A 21,168-nucleotide genomic window follows, 5' to 3' on the forward strand; every position below is an offset into this window, starting at 1 on the left:
ATTAGAGTATAGCGATCTCATGGACTCCCAATACTGATTCACGTAGTATTCCATTGATACATAACCTGAAGTACCAATTCTACTATTTCAGTAAAAATATAGCTTAAGAACTGCCTATGGCTGATACCACCGATTCCACCATTCTTTACTGTCGCAAAAAAATGCCCGAGTTCTATATACTGTGAAGTGTTTTGCTGTATATACTGTGAAGTTCTATATACTGTGAAGTGTTTTGCTTTACACCATTTGTATATAATAGTATACTATTATGTACTCTTGGTGTAATTAAGAAGTGTTGTTATTCAAATTTCAAGTGGTGTAAAAAAACTGATTTAGTTCATAAATATAAAGTACTACGTACTACAACATATTACATACATAAAATCACCTGTTCCAATGTGGAATAGAACATTTTATAGTGCTTTTAAAAAAAAAATTACAAGCCACTGTAAGATGGCGACGTTGGTGTTAGTGATTCAGAGATTGTTGTCAAATCTTCCCTAAAGGGATGGAATAACACATACACTGAATGTTAAAGTTATAGTAGTAGTGTAATACACAAATGTTTTTGTATCACAATTCGTTAATTTGGGCAGGAGCTTATGAGCCGCTGAAGGCGGCAAAGAAGCATGAAACCGAGTTCCATGACAACCCATATTATGTCACTGTGTTTGTTTTATGTCACACGCAAATGGCGCTCTAGCCGCACGAAGTAGAGACAAGTTCACCACTATCGAAGAAGAGAAATACCTCGAGGAAGACTCAGCCAACTTTACCATCGCTATGTGAGTGCAATTTCATATACAGCTTCAAATAACGAGATTTTACTTTCCTTATATGGAAACTAATTGGCGATTGATTTGGATTGTGATGGTACCTGGCAGGCAGTGTAAGTTTCATACTCCTTTGCTGCCTTCAGCGGCTCATAAGCTCCTGATTTGGGTTACTCAGTAAAATGTGGATAGGAAACCCAAATAGCTGTCAATTCTGAAATTTCACTAGCCAATTTTAATTACTGTATCGTAATATTTGGAAACAGTACAACACACCAGTGTGACGCTGTAATCAGTCAGGTCACATGACCACCAAAATTCCCATTATGTCCATCAATATTACGGAGACCAATCACTAGTTAAATGGGGAACATTACTAATAACATGCTACAAAACTTTTATTTCATATGAACACTTATTACAATACTAGCCAAACTGCACATTGGTTCGTTCCTCTTACTTGAAAAATGGTAGTATCTTGATGAATTTCAGTTTGGTGATGGCTGGTCTGATGTAGACAGGTCGCTTGTCACCTCCGGTGGAACAAAGACGAATAATAAACTGAAGGTATTCTTGTAGTCTTAGTCGCCTCATCTCAACTAGCTCAGAACTCTAAACACATTTCATGGTGATGTGAATTACTCTTGAAAACTCCAACTGACCTTTCTACCAAGTGTTTTTTTCGGTGGAAACTCAAATGATGCAGCCTCAGGAATTGTCTTGCGGATCTTAAAATTATGAAATAGAGTAAGATAATATGCTAAGATGTATTGCATAGCTAAAACAATTACCCACAAAAGATTTACATGTACATACTTATGATTAAAAAGTTAGGTGCCAATAGGTGGTAACAGCTTGCAGTAGGTGTTTGCCAAAACTTTTACTCCCACAAAAATTACATGCAAGACCCATCAATTTCTCAGTTGATTATTTGTCAAAATTTATGCTCGTTTAAATTATCAAATGGACAAGTATATTATAATAGCATCAAGAGTGAATACACTCTTGATAGCATGCATGACAATTTTCCTTACTTGTCTGTGGAACTCGTTGAACTCGGCATAACGTCGGTAGATGTTCCACTCATCCTGCTTTACTTTGATGTACACTTGATAGACGTGATGGGAGTCTGCACCGCGCCCCTTCCTGATCACTGATGGGATAGCTATCTGAACTATCTGCTGCTGACGCCTGCAACAGTGGTATGTATGACATAATGAAATTATGAACAACTGTTATTATTTGCTGAACTAGCTACACACAAATCATCAATTTTTAGTGAGATACGAGCCAGTAAACTCAACTTTTGGAAATCAGTTAATTTTCAGTAGCATTGTAAGGTACATGTGTGTGTGTGTGTGTGTGTGTGTGCGCGCGTGCACGCACGCATGTGTTATTGAGTCCAAACTCAATGACCAAATCCTTGCATGAAGAAAGTAATGTATGACGTGGTAATAGGATACTGACAGGCAAATTTGGCTCCTACACAATTCAAAACAACAGTCCTTGTAATAGGATCTGTACTGGTAAATATATTTGTGTTTCCTGGCCAAGTATAGCACAAATGTTATGTTCATATATGGAGTGGTACTCACAATGACTGTTTAACACTACTGGCTAATTGTGGTGGGACATTGGTTACGGAGATCCCCCTACTCTGCATCTGCTGGGAGAGCCGTTGTACAATAGCTTCCTTCTCAGCCAGTTCCCTATGGAGTCTATCATTAAGCTCCATTAGTTCTCCATACATCTCTGCCATCTGTGTGTGAAATAATAAGAATACTATCAAATTAGTTGTGCACATTGTGAACAGTACTACAGTGGGACCAGTGTAATAAGAGGCCAACCAATAGCGTAGAGGTTCCAGTGGATACAATACGTGTGATCAAATGCATGGACACTGCTTTATAGAAAAAACGATTTTTCTATTTTGTAAAGGTCAAGATGTAAGTAAACTACATATGAAGCAAGGACCAGAACAATTTTTAATTAGGTACACATTATTTACTGAGTCCAAGAAAATTATTAAAAAGAGGTTTTTTTGGTATATGCAATTAATATGGCTTCTTTCCATCTTCCCACAATAATGATTGTAATTCTGTAATTCAGGGGCAGTTGGGTCAAGGGGAGTGAATGGGTCTGGGAGCATGATCCAAGGGAAGTGCTGATATAGTTTACTTAGTATATCAGCACTTCCCTTGGATCATGTGTTTCCAGACCCATTCACGGGTCAAGGGAAGTGACTGTTCAGTTAGAGTGGTTGAATGCTCTATTAGAGTATCTATGCAAGCATTGGCCAATATTAAAAAGTAGAGGCAGAACTTCTCCCCACTGCCTTTGCTGTAATTACAAAGCATTACAGATGTAGCCTGAAGCTCTAGGGTAGGCACCAGGAACACAGTGTTTATAGCAGACACCACAGTACATCTCTTACCTCTGCTAGTTTGTGCTCAATGGTCTTAGGGTACCTGCAGAGGAAAAAGAGCAAAGTAATCCAACCAACCAACCTTCTTATTTGTACATAGAGTGACCTGCCTAATATAGTATCCAGGTACTTGCTTAGCAGGTACAATGTGTTTCAAATTGCCAAAGGAAATGGGACAAGAATATTTCATAAACTACAGCCAGTAAAAGCTTATGAGAATATAGAAATGTTGATGGTATATCAAAGTTGTGAGGGCCCAAATGTTATATAACACTCACAAGTTAGGCATATTCTCAGCTGATGGATCAAGTGGGGGAGGTGATTGTCTTGGGGAGGTGGAGGATGGCTTTGATGTGGCTTCTGTCTCTATACAAACCGACAACAGATGATAACACACAAAGGTTTTGTGGCTACTGTATACATGTCACTACAGTACACTGGACTACACAGGTGCTACAAAGCAGGGAGCAAGATTAGTACCCCACAAGGGACTGTACAATGTCTCACTGGTGAGGGTGTGGGCATCAGCGTCTAGTCTTGCATGACCTCACCTGTTACGTGACAATTAGACAGTTTCACACAATATACAAACAAACAAACACACACACAGACATGCCAGCACACAATACATACACAATATACACACCATCTACTGACGATTGCTTTATTGTTTCCTTTCGTTGCGCTTGTACTAAACTGACATATTTCTTCAACTGGTCCCTTAATACAGTGTTCTCTCTTTTTAATGCCTCCTCCTTATTTAAGTGATCTTCCTTTATGCCTTTAATCTCCATCTGCAGCACTGTGATCTGCTCCATGAGCTGACTGACTTCAGTCCTTTCTTGTTCCAGTAGCACTTTCACTTCACTATAGTATGTGAAGTGACAGCAGTGGGAGACATTTCACAATAGCTTACTCTCTCTCCCTCTCCATTTCTTCTTTCCTTCTCACCATTGCTAGCAGAGCTTGCTTCAGTTCACTAGCTGAATGGCTGTGACCTACCGAGCTGGTTCTCTGTGTGTAGTGTGTGCGTGCGCGCATGTGTATGTGTGTGCATGCATGCATGCAAGCACATGTATGGGGGAAAAGATGGACACACATAATCACACAATAGACATGCTACCAAAACACACTCACATTTGTTCTCATCTCACCACTAAACTTGATATTATGTCCTCCAGTATGATTCATTCCTTCATTGGTAGCCTTGATCACCATCTCTGTTGTCCTGTATGCCATTTGTGCCTGTGTAGTCAGGTCCCCTTCAGTGTCACTACTTTCTGGCTGATACAATGCCACCATCGGTTGATGTGTACTCTCTTCTACTTCACCACTGAAGCTACTATGTGTGCTGCTATGGTTACTCCCTTCAATATGAGGGGCAGAGTCTCCCTCAGAGAGTGAGAGGTCAGATGGCCTGCCTTTGAGGACCGAGTCTTCAGCTGGCTCAGGGGTGAACAGTTTCCCATCTTCTTCATCTTCTTCATCTTCTTCATGTTTCTTTGGTTTTTTCTTCTTTTTCCGAACGCTAACAGCTTTAAACTGGTCATCTGTTGGAAACATAATAGTGTAAAATTTGCTATCACTTGCAGGGCATCTTGAATAATCACAACACTTTTGGTTATACAGATTACATGTATGTAGCAGTACACAAGCAAGTGTTCACAATATAAAAAAAGGAACTCTTGTCACCTCACCTCTGGCAACCACTGGCTCCATTATTTGTGCGGCTTCAGGGGGTGTGTGTGTACCAGTCACATGATTCAATGCCTCACTATCATAATTGATGGAGAATATGATAGCTGTCAAACCTGTATGAAAATGCATTGTATTTGAGTTGTAAGACAAGAACACCGCAATTGCAAATTGACAATGACAGGTGTACAAGAACAACCACACACAAGCCCTAACAGGGGACACTATAATTTCTGCTATAGGAGAAAGACAAAGTTACTGTACTATTCTCTACAGCTGAATAAAACAAAATAGGAAAATCATCTCAAAAGATCTCAACGTGGGAAAGGAAGATCCAAAAGCATGCACCACATCACATTACCTGCAGCCATATTAGTGAGCATTGCTGAGCGCTCTTCATCCAACAAGTAAGCATGACTCTCATAATGTGACCTGAACAAGTAACACATTGTAGGTAACTTGTAGTGGTACACTCATTACAGCACAACTATACCAGTAACATTGTCCAAATTGTAACACGTAACATGTTTTAGGTAACATTCTAACATAAAACTCTCAATAGTGTACCAAACATTAAAAAAAAATGCCAGGTACTCTGGACCACAAAAGTGATGGATTAGACACATCACTGGGGTGGAAATGAAGTGGGTGCACATGAAAAACAAGTGTACAAGTCTGACCATAGATTGATGGTATAGACCCTTATCTGGCCAAGCATCATTGCCTCCATACATTACAACTGGAGCCAGTAAAACTACACACATTTTTAGTTACAGTGAAACTCTACTTAGTAGTCATGTTGAGTAGGTCCCTGACCTCACTAATACAATTCAATCACTTCATTAATTAGGCCATATTTTTGGTCCTGACATTTCAAACCAAATACATATATTCAACATTTAAGCATCAAGATAAAGCTTTCACAAATTAAAGACCCCCAATCAGATGTTGCATTTCAAATTCACCTATCGTAAAAATAGATTTTTCAAAATTCATAGCTCAATTTATTGTGTGCTGATTACCATGTAACACCTTTAATAGTAGCTGCACTCAAGTGGTGCAACAAATTTTGAAAATAAAAGCTTCAACATCGTTGTCGAGCATCGTGTGGCGGTCAAATTCAAATAGACGCCACATTCATTAAACACCATGACGTTTAACCAAATAAATACAGTACCCCAGGACAGTTTATGCACTAAGGAATACTTTTGGATCTTAACTGTCAGAACAATCTAAATTTCCAGGATTTATAGTGTAGCTATTACACAGAAGCGATTTGCTTACTTCAGGAGGGAGACATTGGATAGTATCTGATGAAGGTAGTTCTCTAAACTTCTCTCATTGATGCAGCAGCGTAGCCATGCCCTGCCATAACCAATGTCTGTGTTGACGTGTTTGAGGGAGTGGTACCGCTCTAGTTCTGATTGGCTCAAATTTGCCTTAACAACTGCCCAAAATCCTAATAAAAATACCAGAAAATTAACTGTGCTGTGTGAGCATGTGTACATGTATATAGAGTATAGTGTGTGCAGTGTGTTATGGGTGTGCACTGGTCATGTGATATTTTGAGGTCAAGATAGTTATTTTATCTGCTCCACATTATTAATCATAGCTATAATGACCTCATTTAACCATCAATTAACAATACTAAACCACACATCCAATGAATTACCTAGTTCAGAGTCCCTTGGTCTTGTATGAGGCATCTTGCGGGATTTCCCTTTGCCAACCCGTCCACAAGGTAACCCATGCATCATGATAGCTTCCCACTCCGCACACAGTGTAGCAACAGCATCGTCATCTTCTGTTGCCATTTCTTGCTTGCCGCCAAATTTCTTCTGGCACTAAAACAAAATGGAAACACGAGGAACAATTTTCATACAGTGGACCCTCTCTTAGCAGACATCTTGATCTTTCATACAGGACATTTGCCTACGTAGGACCATATTAAGCATCTTAAACAAGGGCACTTCTTACGAAGGAGAAAAATCACCTAGCCTAGAAGTGTGGCTCCACTGAAAATCATGTCACTGAGTTTCAATATTTGCATACAACATCACAACTCATATGCAGTAGATGTATATCAGCCCATGTACTCACTGGCACAGCAAAGACTATCGACATACTTTCTATCACAGCCTAGCTGCAAAATATGTGTAATATGGACATCTTTGAACCAGTCAAATAACTCATTTATTAATTTATCAAGTTCTCAGGTACACAGTGTACTTTGGCTAAGTGACTGGATTTTTTATACCAGAATCTGATACTCTTAATATTTCAAGTGTCCACATTACCAGGTACCACTCACTGTATCACAGATTATAGAGCCCACACATACCCATGACTCTATCACTTGTGAACACACTACAAGCTGCGTTTAAATTGTACAAGGGTATATACGCTTGAATAAACTTCAAAGATTTCATCTTTCTATTTCACTCACTTCTTTGACGGCGCTTAGCAGCCGCTCTTGAAGACCACTCTTGGTTACAACGCCTGTAAAAACAAAGTACTGTAAGGAAACGATAGGCCGTATGTACGCTTACTGCTGTAATCAGCCATTTCGATCTGGGCTCGGCTCCGGGCGCTAAATGTTCAACGATTAGTGCGCTTTAAGTAAGGTGCGTATAAAATTTAGTTGCAAGTCGTCACACGTGGATTCTCCCAACCATGAGAACAGCTAAAAGAGGCAGTCAAATTTATTCCTTGCTTGTTAAGTATAGTACTCAAAATACTAGTTGGGTCGCTGAGAGACTAAAAGGGATGCCAAGCAAAATCCACCAGGTGATGAAATGATGTGAAGCCATTGCTACATTTTGTGTGTCTTTGTAGCAATTATCAAGCGGGGACAAGGAGCTTGAGGAGTGCAGCAAGTATTTGTTTGATGGAAGAGGCAAGGCAATTCGTCCAACGATAACACTACTAATGGCTGGCGCATGTAGCTACCACTGTGCAGGCAGGTAGCTGCAAACAAGCCCCACCTATAAAATATTATATTTACTGTATTTTACAGCTGCAAGATTAGCCCAGCCCAAGAGACCCTAGCAATGGTAACAGAGATGATACACACAGCTAGCATGGCTCATGATGATGTAATTGACCAGGCTTCAATCAGGAGGGGTAAGCCGGCCATGAGTGAAATATGGGACCGTAAGAAGGTGACCGTGAATCATAAAATTTTGTCATGGTAATCATTTAAATTCTTGTTAGACTATTCTGGCAGGAGATTTCATCCTATCACGTGGCTCCATGGCACTAGCACAAATTCGCAACACAAGAGTAGTGGAATTATTATCAACCGTAATTGACAACCTTGTACATGGTGAGTAAGGGATTGTGGGTGCACATCATCAAACTATATGGTGGTTGTTTAGGTGAGCTAATGCAGTTGGAATCATGTAGGGATGAGCAGGGAAGATTTAATCACTACCTACAAAAGACCTTCATGAAGACAGCATCATTAATGGCATACTCTTGTCAAGCTGTAAGTTTGCAGAGATTGACACTGCTTGCATATAATACTTTCCAGTTTCCACTCCATTAACATGTGGGGTATGTATACATTAGTCTGGAAATAGAACACCTCCAACTGTTATAAACACTGATACGTCATTAGCTCTATGTCGTAGGAATTGCTTACTTACAAGTATTAATTTTTCACAGGGTACAGATGTTATGAGAAATCAAATTATCTGAGAAATATAATAGTGAAATGTCAAATATTTGTCTTTTTGAAAATTAAGTTTAATTGGAAAATTACAATATGGAATATTCCAATGTTAGTGTATTACTTTCTAGAGACTTTTAGCATGCAAGTTAAGTTCCATGATTGTTAAATTGTTAAACAATTTATCACCCTGATAAAATTTTATTATCTCATTTAGTTTACCTCAGCCCAGGGTCGTGGAACAGGCTAAATAGTGTGGAAGGGGGCTCACTTTAACAGTGAAACTTACCAAGTTATGTTTGAAACATGCATCAGCTTGGCAACTTACTTTCATCGTCCTCAGTTATACAAAATCGTAAATGACTGTTCTATTAGAGTATTTTCACAGTACATGTGTATGTTCTATTAGAGTATTCAACTGAGCTCTATATAAATGTTTGGGCTTCAGTTATCTATCATCTTGCCATTGCCTGGAGGTTAGGGTCCATTGTAGTCTGAAATAATGCTTCCCCCAATGACATAATTTGCGAAACACACGTGGCTTAGTAGTGTATGTGCTGCTGTCTTTCTTAGCCATTTGATTAGCAAAATGATTTTTATTGCTCCTACATATATTATCCAAAGTACAGCTGGGTTTTATCTTTGTAACCAGTCACAAGGCCCATTGGGATACCACAAAACTGCACAGACGGGATAGTTCTTGGTCACTGTGTGTGTATCATTTCTACCAGGCAGCCACACTGGCTTCAGAAGATGATGATGATTTACACCAAATAGCTTATCACTATGGTGAGAATGTTGGAATGGCCTTTCAATTGATCGACGATCTACTGGACTTCAAGAGCACGTCAAAAGACACGGGAAAACCTACAGCCGTTGACCTAAGACTTGGCCTAGCTACAGCACCAGTACTCTTTGCAGCTAAACAGGTCTGATAGTAGAGTAGAACCTGTATGGTCCAATAGTATGTTATAAACTCTTGATGATACTTTATGACTGAGACCCTAGCTAATAACTCATTGTCTATACTTACACACAGTATCCTGAATTAAACGAGCTGATCGATAGACATTTTACGAGGACAGGAGATGTCGAGATGGCTCAAGACATTGTACACAGGAGTGATGGACTAACACTCACACACCAACTGGCAGATGAACACTGTAGCAAAGCAGTGGACTATATACAGAAGATCACTACTTCACCAGAACAACTTGAACTAATCAAAATTACACAAGACATACTGCATAGAAACAAATGATTGGTGTTTCCTCAATGAATTATTGTACAACATTAATAGTCATCTATTTCATCATAAGTCTTTTTTGCAAGAGTTGGTGCAAATTTAGCTGCACTTTTTGGTCGTTTTTGTTTATTTTGCTCCTCCAACTGTTGAGCTTCCAAGATCTCCTCAATGGAGACCTTGGTCAATGACAGCTTGTTTTCTTTTTCATCGTCCTATTAATAGGGCACAGCGGATATTCAACACTGATAGTTGTTCATAACGTACAATTTCTCCCAGTAAAGATACATTCTCTCCTCTTACTAGAAAAATACCTCGTGGAATGTCTCCGTATTTCTTGTCAACGTATATTCTCTCCGTCGTATCTTGCAATAGCAAATTTGCTGTAGAGAGGATTTCTAGTAGTACAGCAAAATGGTGATGCGTTTTATACCGAATTGGTCCACGCTACGCAAGTAGCCTATTAGAGTACGGCCATCTCTCAGCACCACCAGAAGCTTCTCTACATCATTTAAACATCGAACACGTGGAGAACACTACACTACAATACTTACTATCTACTTCTGTCACTAAATTTGCAGTGCCCGGTAGTGGCGCTGACATGCCAAACGCTCCAAATTATTTCATACATATAAATTCGCACCAAAATGCAATTCATTTTCAAAACATTTTCAAATATTATTGACATGGGTTCTTCCAATTTACACCTTGTACCCCCTGCTCTTTCTACGTCCTCTGGACCGTTCAAATTTCCTCCCCTTAGAACGTACATACGGTCTGCAAGGGAAGCAGTAAAACAATATCACATGCCAAGACCTTCTTACTTTGTTGCGCTGTGTGGGACTCCAGGTGCAAGACCAAAGTGCTTCACAGCCTCTTGTGCTTTACGTGGGCCTAAAAACGAAAACATTTTAAAACTAATGAAGTGTTCCTTTTTGACGAACTCGTACCCTGCAGAAGAATGGTGTTTTGGCCTTTGGGTGACCGCAACGCCAACTGATCAAAGGTAATAATCTCTCCACCAGCCTTGAGTATCCTAGCTCTTGCACCTTCTGTGATACGCAATGCACAAACCTGTTTTTCACACAGAATAGCAACAAATTCACGTTTCTTTTTAATGCTCACCGTTAACTTGGGTATCTGATATATCCTTAGATCATCAGTGATAGTTCCTACCACTACCGCTATCTTATTGGCTCGGTCGGCTGGTTTCATCTGACGAATAATTCTTGCCAGTGAAAGGGGAGGCCGGTTGATACGACTCATGAAAAGTCGTTTCAATATCACTTTGTTGAATGGAGCATCCGTACGCCGAGCCAAGAAGCGGTAAAGCTTTGCAAGTCAATGCATTATTATAAGTTAATTGAACACAATAAAAGCACAAGATACCTTCACTAACAGTCTGATGTACACGTCCTCTGAAACAGGCTCGCGACGAATGCGCTTCTTTTTGTGCTTGTGTTCTATATCAATCCCCTGTCAAAAAGATGGCAATTCTAACTCAATCCAGCCAAGAATAAATGCTACTTAGTACACGATTGACACGACAAAAAAAGATTCTACTTACCATGCTGTCCGGTTATCCCCCCCGATTATATCAAGAACGGAACTCCGGTTTTTCAACGATTATAAGTTCCGTGTTACTTTTACATTACGATGCATTACATTCTGCCCTGTACATATTTCTGAGTCACCGGCTGAGTCATTTATTCTATTCCATAGTCGCAAGATGCACAACTCACTCAGGGTAGCGCTATATAGTAGGGCCAGTGAAGGACAAAGAGAAACGTTTGCTGAATTAGAAGACTACCTGCGTCAAGGGCGGAACCCGAACGCCAGAGATGCCTCGTCTACTTCTCTACTAGAGTTATGTATTGATTTTCATTGTAAGTGTGACACACAATCATTACACTGCTGTCATGAAATTAAGATATGATCTCGGATATGATTGTTAACTATACACCAGCATATTTAGAGTATATCCGCTTCTAGCTCAGTGGGCTCTCTGGTGTAGTAGACCTGTGTACACTAAATGATTGTACCAATGTTCTTAGTCTAAGTGCTATATATGCCTTGAACATCAACTTGTACATAGCAGAAAAGGAGTCTTGTTTGTCAAGGGGGTGGCACTTAGTCTCGCGTGGCCAGACCACTTTTTCTCTGCATGGCGCTTATCAGGTGCTTATAATGCAATTGATAAGCGCCGTGCCGAGAAAAAGTGGTCTGGTCACACGAGACTAGGTGGCACTCCAATATATCCCTGTACTCTGATCTTTGTCCTTGTTCAAATTCAAAGTCAAAAGTCAAGCTAGAAATTTACAGTAGGACAAGCAGAGCTTGAAAGGTGTATACCACTATCAATACTTTCAGATTAGCGACATAAATGTAAATTTACATCAAGAGTCATGTGAGGTTTTTTTAGTAAAAGTCAAAGCTTATTTTTCGAGTTTGACCACTATGACTAAGGATGAAGATTGGAGTACAGTATATATTGCAGTGCCATCCCCTTGTTTGTTGACAGGGCATGTTTAACTGTAAGTCACTCACCATTTGTATCACCACTTGTAACGTTGCTGATTTGTTGTATGACTAGTGGTATCATTCAAGTTTGGTGATTTGTGCTACAAAGTGGTACTACAATCTGAGGGCAAGTATGTGCTGTACAACATTTAATAATCAATTGCCAAAAAAGTCATGCAATGACATATTCAGTCACACACTAATAAATATATATGCAATGATTTCCAGTGCTTAGGACATTCAAGTCATAGTGTTATCCAACTGGATTGGCCATAGCAGGTACCAATAATTGTTTGTTATGTCCCGCTATGCCACTAATCATCATGAGATATTATGTTGACTTGTCACAGGGTCTGGAGACAGTAGCTAACTTCTGTCACTTTATGTGTTTAGATGGTACGTAACATAATATAGGAGTTGACACTGCACTTAATGTGGTGTGCGACGTACATCCTATTGACGTGACTAGCATGTGCGTACACATGAACTATTGACAGTGTTACCTGACTACTCTGTTACCAGGTTATCCACAAGTGATTCTTGTAAGATGTGGTTACATTACAGGTTTGAGATATGTGTTTTGGTAGTAGGTACATGCTTGCAGCTTGGTACAAGGAAAATGTGACATACCTATCTAACTAATTGTCTGTCTGTCTGTCTATCTATCTATCTATCTATCTATCTATCTATCTATCTATCTTTAAAAACTTTTACATAATATTTCCTTTGATGTCTAAATCCAATAGAAACCTGTGGTAGGGTTACTAAATAGTTAGTAACCTGTGGTTGTTTACTACATTCATCAAACGAAAATCGGCAAGCCAAAAATAAAATGTCCTTACTGTTAGCTTACTTTCTGGACAAGACAGTCATCATTAGCATTCAGATAGTCTAGGTGTTCAATATACCCATGTCCAGCACAACGTGCTAGCACCCACAGTTTACTTCTTAATAGCAACAAGACAAGCATCATTCTAGCCCAGCACAGTAACTACTTGATACTGGTACTATTGTCACAAAGCTTATAATGTTATGAATGTCACGCCAGTGCAGTAGTACTGACACGATCAACTCGACTTTAGGATAAATCCCAATGCTAGCATGTACAGTTTGTCACTTTCTCTTAACCTAGGAAAAATTTCGAAATCATATAAAACAGATCAACATTGTGGCCTCAGTAATTAAGTTTGTGGGTAGCCTCGCCTCGTATCATCCTCAGGTCTCTAAATAGCGTAGAAACCTTGTCAATCCGTTCTAACCCATCTATCTATCTATCTAACCCACCTACCTATCTATCTATCTGCCTACCTAAGTTATTACCCATGATAATAACACACAGAAAAATTTCAATTATTGTAGGCTCTAGGAATAAAGAAGTTATTTTGTTCCGCCTCATATACAAACATATCTGAAATGCAATCCAAGAGTTCATAATGTACTGAAGAGAGTATCCTACTCTCATATACTCCTGTAGAAGGGCGTATCGTGAAGTTATGATGTAATGACAAGGTGTTGTGACATATGAGCAGCCATAGAAGTACAAGAATTGTTAGCACTTGCGAGGCACTCAGGAAAGCCATATTCACAAATGACCTGGCAAGAAATGCTGTTCTCTAAACTCATGAATGTACACTTGTAGTCCAGTGAGAAAATGCTGAGAGCTCGAGTTAGTTCAGTTGCTAGTGACGTTGTTAAGCACGCATTCAATCGATATTGTTCAATTAATGGCATCACTAAGTATGCAAAGAGAAATGAGTGAACACTCAGAAATGTAACGTCATAACTTCACAATACACACTTCTACAGGAGTATATGAGAGTAGGATACTCTCCTCAGTATATACAGTATTATATAAAATGAACTCTTGGTAATTCCAATGGGCAAGAGTCACCGAGGAAGCACTGCACAAACAAACTTAATAGCTGGTTACTGTCAGATATATTGACCATTGTCAGAATTACTGTGACACTGTCATCTTTACTAGTGAATGTAAGAGTAAGGAATTTGCTCCTCCCTTGAGACCTACTGTATCTGTCCATTATATAACAAATTATGCTCAGGCATAGGGCCAAGGACATAGTAAAGTACAAGTACTGCAGCTGAAACAAGTTAAGCAAGCTCATGTACTGCCTAGTTCTACAACTCTAGATTTTTAGCACGTGTGCAGTTAACCCATGATTTCTGGTTGATAACTTGAAGTCCTGGAATGTACATTCTTCAAAATTCAGATTTTGTCTCTTGCACGAAATGTCATTGCCATACACAAATGCTTATACATTTGGCGCTTATAAGCTCCTGCCATACAGTATGTATGTTTTCTGAACTTTAAAAGCTTGTTGTAGTTACATAATGTGTTTTGTAGCTCTGGTGCCATAATGTGTGTCATTTGTTAATCACATGGATCCTTCTGCCAGTAGGTACATATATCAATCAGGATTACAGATTACGGGTTGCTAATTTACTTTTGTCTCACCATGCTGATCCTAACTCAACTGGTAGAGATGACTGGACAGTTCTCCACTGGTGTGCCAGAGCAGGTGACCTCACACTATTAAAGCTACTGGTCAGCAGAGGAGGTAAAGTGAACATGAAGTCAACACAAGGCGAGCTAGTGGTTGATGTAGCAGTGGGACGATGGCATCAAGATATCATGATCTACTGCGACCAACAGTCTGGTAACCTAAAGCAGATGGCTAGGGCAGCTATACTGAGTCACCTTGGCCGCAAAGCTAGAGCAACAGCTTGGAAACTACCTGTGCCATCTCAACTAAAACTGTTTCTTAACTATAATAACCCTTACCCAGGCTACGAGCTTGTTCCTATTCCTGAGATGCCATGGACGGATGAGGACCTTCAACAGAAGAAGCCAACCAAAACAGATCTTCTGGAGTTTGTAGTGACAAATGCTGATGAGTATTTCTTGACAGACTACAAGTTGCCAACAGAAGTGTCTGAGTGTGGTAACTCTAGTTGTCACAGTTATCAAGATCTGATCAGTGCCGTGAAGTCACTTTATCTTTACGAGAGTTTTAAGCCTATTTGTTATGAAGAGCCTCTTGCAAGAACACCTCGAATTGGAGAAAACTGGCCTGAGGCTAAGCAACATATTGCACAGTTGCTCAGATTGTAATGTTTCTTTATTTTTGTGTGGATCAAAATACATCAATACAAACTATATCATTGTGTACAAGACAGTTGTTACTGCATGTAACATGTGACCTAAACATGAGGAGTTTGTGCATGAGTTTGTGCATGAGTATGTGGGAAAGGGGATTCAACGCATACCTTAAAGCTATCAAATCATGTTGGGATGCATGCATGCAAGCTATCAGTGCGTATCTGATTTTTCTTTCCTTTGTGGTTGTACTATTTTATTGTATAAATCGTGCCCATGCTGTAAAGTCTATATAATTGCATGTGTTATGAGGGTCTGGGGCATGCCCCCGCAGGAAAATGTACTCTTAAATGTGATCTTCATGCGCTGTCACATTTTAATATCTCAATCTGTGCCTAAACTGAGTGAACAAGTGATGCTGTAGCATAATTTAATCAATATCTTGTACATGGAGACTTCTCCCCCTTCCTCCAATTGTTTAATGTGAATTGTAGTAATTAAATAAACTATATTTAAAAATTTAATTGATATTTGTATCATTTTTGCCCATGCAACAGTGTTGAATGAACAGCATTTCCAACACTAATACCCTGGAACCCTTGATGTGTCCTGTATAGGGTTTGTCCATACAAATGAGACTATAAACAAGTGTCCTGCACTGATTTATCATTGAAGTGTCCACAAATTCAGCCTATAGGGATAGTAACTATATATACATTCTGTATTATATTCTTGGCACATAACACCAGCCTATAGTAAAATTATGTGGTGCAAGGCACAACTCAGTGCATCCACCACCTGCACAAATGTCAACTTCTATGTTATTTGATCTATGGGTACATTGTAAATGCACCTCAGATCCATTGACGGCTATATACACCACAGCTTACACTACACCTCACTACTTCACTCAATGACAACCAACAACTACTTTTGGCATTTGAGGCATGTTGTTGCACATTTTCACTGACAATCTACTGGTACAGCTTTTGAGCAGACGTTATAATCACACCTGTGTATAAGAACTGCACATCGGGTGTAAAAGACATTGATTGTGATACATACATGTATTTATTGACTCACCATGTTACTTCAAGTGACAGTATACAGTAGCAAATAGTGTACACCAAGGCTTAAAAATTGTCTATAACACAACATGCTTCCAGCTCCATAATTTACACTGCTTGCAGGTGTTAGTGGCAGTGCACCCCCCATAGCCAAATCCTGCATGCAGCATAGCTATTGGCAGGGGCGGATCTAGAAGGGGGTTTCCAGTGGTATTAAGACTCAGCGCAGAGGGCACAGCCCCCAGACACTAACAAGGTTACAATGCTTAATATTTAATAAAACTTTATACTACACATTATAGTTATTTTACATATCTGATATACTAATGCTCACTATCATCCAATATTCTAGTGAAATAGCTTAGAGCTAGCTATTCTGCATCCACAGAATTACAAGATAGTTTTATGAGTATATACATAAATTTTATTCAGTTTTGAACTTACTTGCATGGCAAATGTCAGGCTTTTAAAGTTGTTTATCAGCACCCTACTGCTATGATATCATTATTTTAATGAAATGGTCAGACAAGTTAGCTGCACACCTTCTCAATTCTGTTTGTTCTGTAGTCTTGGAAGGTTTACTACAACCTTCCTTAAAAATCAGTTGTTGGCCATTGCAAAATAAATTAAGTGATGGGTGTTAATTAGAAATAGCATTTGTAACAGTGGTACTTATTATATTTAGTTAACATTGTGGAGTTTTAGTAGTACTAGTTAATATGTTGTAATTGTGATTATCACGTATGCGTGTTGAGTGTAGAGTGGTCATTAATAAGATAGAGGTGTCATTGCCTCGTGTCAACTTTAATAACGCCACATTTTTCACTTGGATGTGATTCTTAAGTTTTGCTGCAAGAACGGTGATAGCATCAGTTAGCAGATGGACATTGGTGAGGAGCGGTGGATCAGGCCAAAAGGTGTGGGCCAACTTTGGCAATGGTGGAGCCTGAATAGCTAGCAGATTTGAATAGTATTCATCGGGGTCTAGGGGCTTGCATAATTGCCTCCAATAAAAAGCTCACATTTCAGAAGCTCTGATAGAGTATTTTACTATGTTTCTAAAGTAGTCACATACAGTCTTCAAAAGATAATATACAGGTGACTGTTCTATTAGAGTGATTGACTGTTCTATTAGAATATCTCGATCTTTTCGTACAGCCAGTGAAGCATTGTCCTGTAAAAGTGGGGGGGGGGGGGCATGTTTCTACTGCCTATATGATAATTCATAATATTCTACAGGGTGCTACAGTGAAGAATTAATAGCTGCCAAATGGCTGGACAACAGTTCTGAAGTCAGCCCAACACCAAAGGGGTTTCCAGACACTCCAGAAACCCGCCCCTGATTGGGAAGTGGCACGTGCAGCACACAAGCACACCTGTTGAGAATGACTTAACAATATACCAACTGGATATAAAGTCCATTCCTTCAATGCAGAATACAAAGTGTGTCTGACACACCAAAATGTTGCAATATACACACCAACTTGGGAAGTGGTGTGTATATTGTGACATTCCGGCATGTCAAACACACTTCATTTTTACAATGTTAGCAGCTCTGCTGCATCTGTTCGGCAACAGTAATATTTGTTAACTGGTTACACTTGCCAGTAGTAGTGCACTGATCTATAATGGTGATAGTATAAGAGAATGAGACAGCAAGTTGTAGCTATAGTTCGCTATTAGGAAGCAAGTTATAGTCTAGCATATCTGCATCTACATTGATGAATGCAACAGTAATACTGTGGCCGAATGGTTCACTTAAGCACACTATTGAATATGTCACACACCAAGACCCCCTTTGTTTTGCACTAATGAGGTTGCAGAGGCTATAAAATTGAACATATACCCAGGGGATTAATGGCATGATTTATGCACATACCTCATACATGAGTATTAAAGTATTATTATGGTTAAATAATTAAAGTTTTCTAAACTGTCTGATTCAATCACATCATCAGGTAGACACCTTATTCCGGGAAAAAAAGGAATTCTCAATTCTTGACTGAATGGATGAATTTATTCTGACCAAAAGTAGAATATGCAGAGCATAGAAAAGTGTGAGTGATGTCAATAATATCATAAACAATTGCAATTTTAAAGAACATGGAGGACCGATTTCTACGTAGTTGGAGAGATGGCCAGTCAAGTTGGCTTAAAAGTGATGACAAACTAGAATATCTAGAAAAATTACTGAAAACAAATCTGGCCACTCTCCTTTGGACCAGATGGATGTGACTCTGTGTACATGGAGACCAAATGACAGAACTATTTATTTATTTATTACTGCATGTGCTGGACTCAATCAAAGAGTATAACACACAGATAAGGGGAGTCACAGTAATCAAAGTAATATTTAATGATTTAATAATATGTCCTTAAAATAGTTTATAGATGGCTGATTAACAATATCTTCTGGAAAATTCCATAGTTTAATAGTGAATGGCAAGAAGGACAATAAGTAAGAGTTAATTCTGGCTGATTCTGAAACATTGAGAGTGACCTCTAGTATAACACTGAGATGATATTGTTGTTAATGAAATAGATGGTACTTCCATTTGACTATTTAGATTATCTTATAGAACGTGACTAGCTATAGTTTACAATAATTATGCATGTCATAATTCTAGAGAGGGCCAGTAGTGATGTGAGCATGGTAGTAACTCTACTTGAGTAATTCAGTGTACCTTGCAGCACTATACATTTAATCTTTTCTATAGCACAAACATCTCTGAGATTGTAGGTGAGGAGCCCATTATGGGCGAGGCACATTTTAGTGTGGGTCTATAACAAAGGATTTGTAACAATGAGATTTGAACACCCTCCCGGCTCAGATGGAAAAGCTAAAGCTGAATTAGCCTTATGACAGATGAAATTGGGTGGAAATATATTTGGCTTTTAAATCTGATAGCTATAGGGGTTCCTTTTTAGTGTAGAAATGCAAACACTGAATTAGCTTTTCCAGTAATTTTGGAGATATGATCAGACCAAGATAAGTTGGTTAGGCGGCTGGCCCAGCTGTGTATTTGGCTGACTTTACTGTTACTGTTTGGACTGAACTATATGACTGTTGATCTTATACTGTGGTGGGTAGTATAGGTGACCTTTTATTAGGTGCTCACATTTAACAAGGTTAAAGGGCATTATTTTGCCACTTCCATGTCTTTTTGTAACAGCTGCTGGTCAGTATATAGACCATAAATATCAAAACACCATCTGCATATTACTTGAGTGTAGAGTCAATGTCAGAAGGTAGGTCATTGATGAAAAACAAGAGGGGACCAAGTAATGAGCCTTGTGGTAGCTACACCGTACCAGAATCATGGTGCACTGAAACTGTTACCAATAACAACCTCAGTGTGTTTACTTCTCTTATGCATAAGTATTAGTATTAGTACGTATTAGGTGTACAGGTTAGGAGGCTGGCTTTATGAAAATTATTGCCTATTAATAATTACAACATAAAAGTACAGATTATACAACGATAATTAACTAATTAGTAATCATACAAAAAAGTAGACCAGCTACAGTCAAGCAAATTTTCAAAGTCATTCAACAAGGGTGCATGACTACATGATGAGGTAGGTTAATGATTGCAATCATTAATGGCTCACAGTAAAAAAATGAAGATCTCTCACTCTTGTAGATGATTGTGGCTTTAATAGTTTGTAATTGTGACCCCTAGCTAGTTATTGATAAACTCATTAGCTATATACCAAATTTGGAGAAAATCAGGAAAATATTGTTGTCTGCACCTGCATGACAATCTCAATAATTATTTTATTATCAGAATATTGCATTTCTAGTGTACTAGAAATGCAATATTATATAAATACTGAAATTGCCAGATGACAACACTAATATTATCCTGATTTTCTAATGCTAAGTCATATATTAATATGGCCCGCCCCAGTGTTGGGCAAGTTACTTTGTAAAAGTAACTAGTTACATATTACATATTACTTGCTACAGAACTATTTAGTTACAGCCACATATTACCCAAAAAATAAAGTAACTATAATAATATTACATATTATATTACTTTGTGTCCACAGCCTTAAGCTGTCACGTGTGAAACTACCACCTTATCACGTGACATGATTTCGTTGTTGCATGGCAATGTACAAATCTTGGTTATAAGTAAGAAGCTGGTGAATAAGCTTCATTCAGTAGGCTTCAATACTTCGTTGTGGCTAGGCATTACTCAGTGGATTACTAACGAGATTAGTAACTTCGTTACTTGTAGTAATAATATTACGTAATATTAGACTCGTTACAGTAACTATATTACTCAGGTAACACGTTACATTTGTAAGTAAAGTAACTTGAGTTATATTACCTGTTTTTATAGCGTATTTCGTTATATTACTTAGGTACCACAAAAGTAATAATATTACGTAACGCGTTACATAAGTAACGAGTTACTCCCAACACTGGCCCGCCCTACAACTTTTCAGTGATGCTGAACAGCAGCGGTCTTTTCACTGCTGCACCACGTTGTCTTAAATTTGCATTCCCATATGTTAGCGATATATTATTTTCCTTTTTTATCATAACGACATGTCCCTTCTTCTACAGACAAAGTTGGCCCATGTATTGCTGGTTAGTAATTCTGATGGATCTAGCTACGTAGCTAATTTTGTAGAAGTTGATAAATCATTAT

General features: G+C 38.8%; 5 protein-coding genes across 6 annotated transcripts; 2 read left to right on the forward strand and 3 right to left on the reverse strand.

Annotated features, from left to right (window-relative positions):
- Positions 1 to 307: 307 nt before the first annotated feature.
- Positions 308 to 7,514, reverse strand: LOC136250216 (sorting nexin-29-like). Its single transcript, XM_066042394.1, has 16 exons — positions 7,443 to 7,514; positions 7,340 to 7,392; positions 6,566 to 6,737; positions 6,178 to 6,352; positions 5,255 to 5,325; positions 4,896 to 5,009; positions 4,336 to 4,748; positions 4,115 to 4,212; positions 3,845 to 4,065; positions 3,477 to 3,564; positions 3,208 to 3,241; positions 2,369 to 2,532; positions 1,808 to 1,964; positions 1,436 to 1,501; positions 1,234 to 1,385; positions 308 to 500 (listed from the first exon to the last, which is right to left on the reverse strand). The coding sequence occupies exons 1-16, from the start codon at positions 7,456 to 7,458 to the stop codon at positions 437 to 439; spliced, it is 2,058 nt and encodes a 685-aa protein (XP_065898466.1). The 5' UTR covers positions 7,459 to 7,514; the 3' UTR covers positions 308 to 436.
- On the forward strand, positions 7,501 to 9,896 carry LOC136250217 (all trans-polyprenyl-diphosphate synthase PDSS1-like). Its single transcript, XM_066042395.1, has 7 exons — positions 7,501 to 7,680; positions 7,729 to 7,856; positions 7,910 to 8,054; positions 8,107 to 8,218; positions 8,271 to 8,380; positions 9,295 to 9,492; positions 9,603 to 9,896. Exons 1-7 carry the CDS (start codon positions 7,567 to 7,569, stop codon positions 9,822 to 9,824), a joined length of 1,029 nt encoding a protein of 342 aa, XP_065898467.1. The 5' UTR covers positions 7,501 to 7,566; the 3' UTR covers positions 9,825 to 9,896.
- On the reverse strand, positions 9,764 to 10,443 carry LOC136250220 (U6 snRNA-associated Sm-like protein LSm1). The gene is made up of 4 exons (XM_066042399.1): positions 10,361 to 10,443; positions 10,240 to 10,308; positions 10,074 to 10,189; positions 9,764 to 10,021 (listed from the first exon to the last, which is right to left on the reverse strand). Exons 1-4 carry the CDS (start codon positions 10,407 to 10,409, stop codon positions 9,857 to 9,859), a joined length of 399 nt encoding a protein of 132 aa, XP_065898471.1. The 5' UTR covers positions 10,410 to 10,443; the 3' UTR covers positions 9,764 to 9,856.
- LOC136250219 (large ribosomal subunit protein eL18-like) lies at positions 10,439 to 11,470 on the reverse strand. Its single transcript, XM_066042398.1, has 6 exons — positions 11,374 to 11,470; positions 11,196 to 11,282; positions 10,932 to 11,138; positions 10,757 to 10,880; positions 10,631 to 10,700; positions 10,439 to 10,583 (listed from the first exon to the last, which is right to left on the reverse strand). Exons 1-6 carry the CDS (start codon positions 11,374 to 11,376, stop codon positions 10,508 to 10,510), a joined length of 567 nt encoding a protein of 188 aa, XP_065898470.1. The 5' UTR covers positions 11,377 to 11,470; the 3' UTR covers positions 10,439 to 10,507.
- Positions 11,418 to 15,501, forward strand: LOC136250218 (poly [ADP-ribose] polymerase tankyrase-2-like). 2 transcript variants are annotated; one of them, XM_066042396.1, is made up of 2 exons: positions 11,418 to 11,692; positions 14,741 to 15,501. In XM_066042396.1, the coding sequence occupies exons 1-2, from the start codon at positions 11,536 to 11,538 to the stop codon at positions 15,454 to 15,456; spliced, it is 873 nt and encodes a 290-aa protein (XP_065898468.1). In that variant the 5' UTR covers positions 11,418 to 11,535; the 3' UTR covers positions 15,457 to 15,501. The 2 variants fall into 2 exon arrangements, with proteins under 2 accessions (XP_065898468.1, XP_065898469.1); XM_066042397.1 differs by having other exon boundaries at positions 14,744 to 15,501.
- Positions 15,502 to 21,168: the final 5,667 nt, after the last annotated feature.

This window comes from Dysidea avara, chromosome 3 (genome assembly GCF_963678975.1).
Source record: "Dysidea avara chromosome 3, odDysAvar1.4, whole genome shotgun sequence".
Classification (NCBI taxonomy): Eukaryota; Metazoa; Porifera; class Demospongiae; order Dictyoceratida; family Dysideidae; genus Dysidea; species Dysidea avara.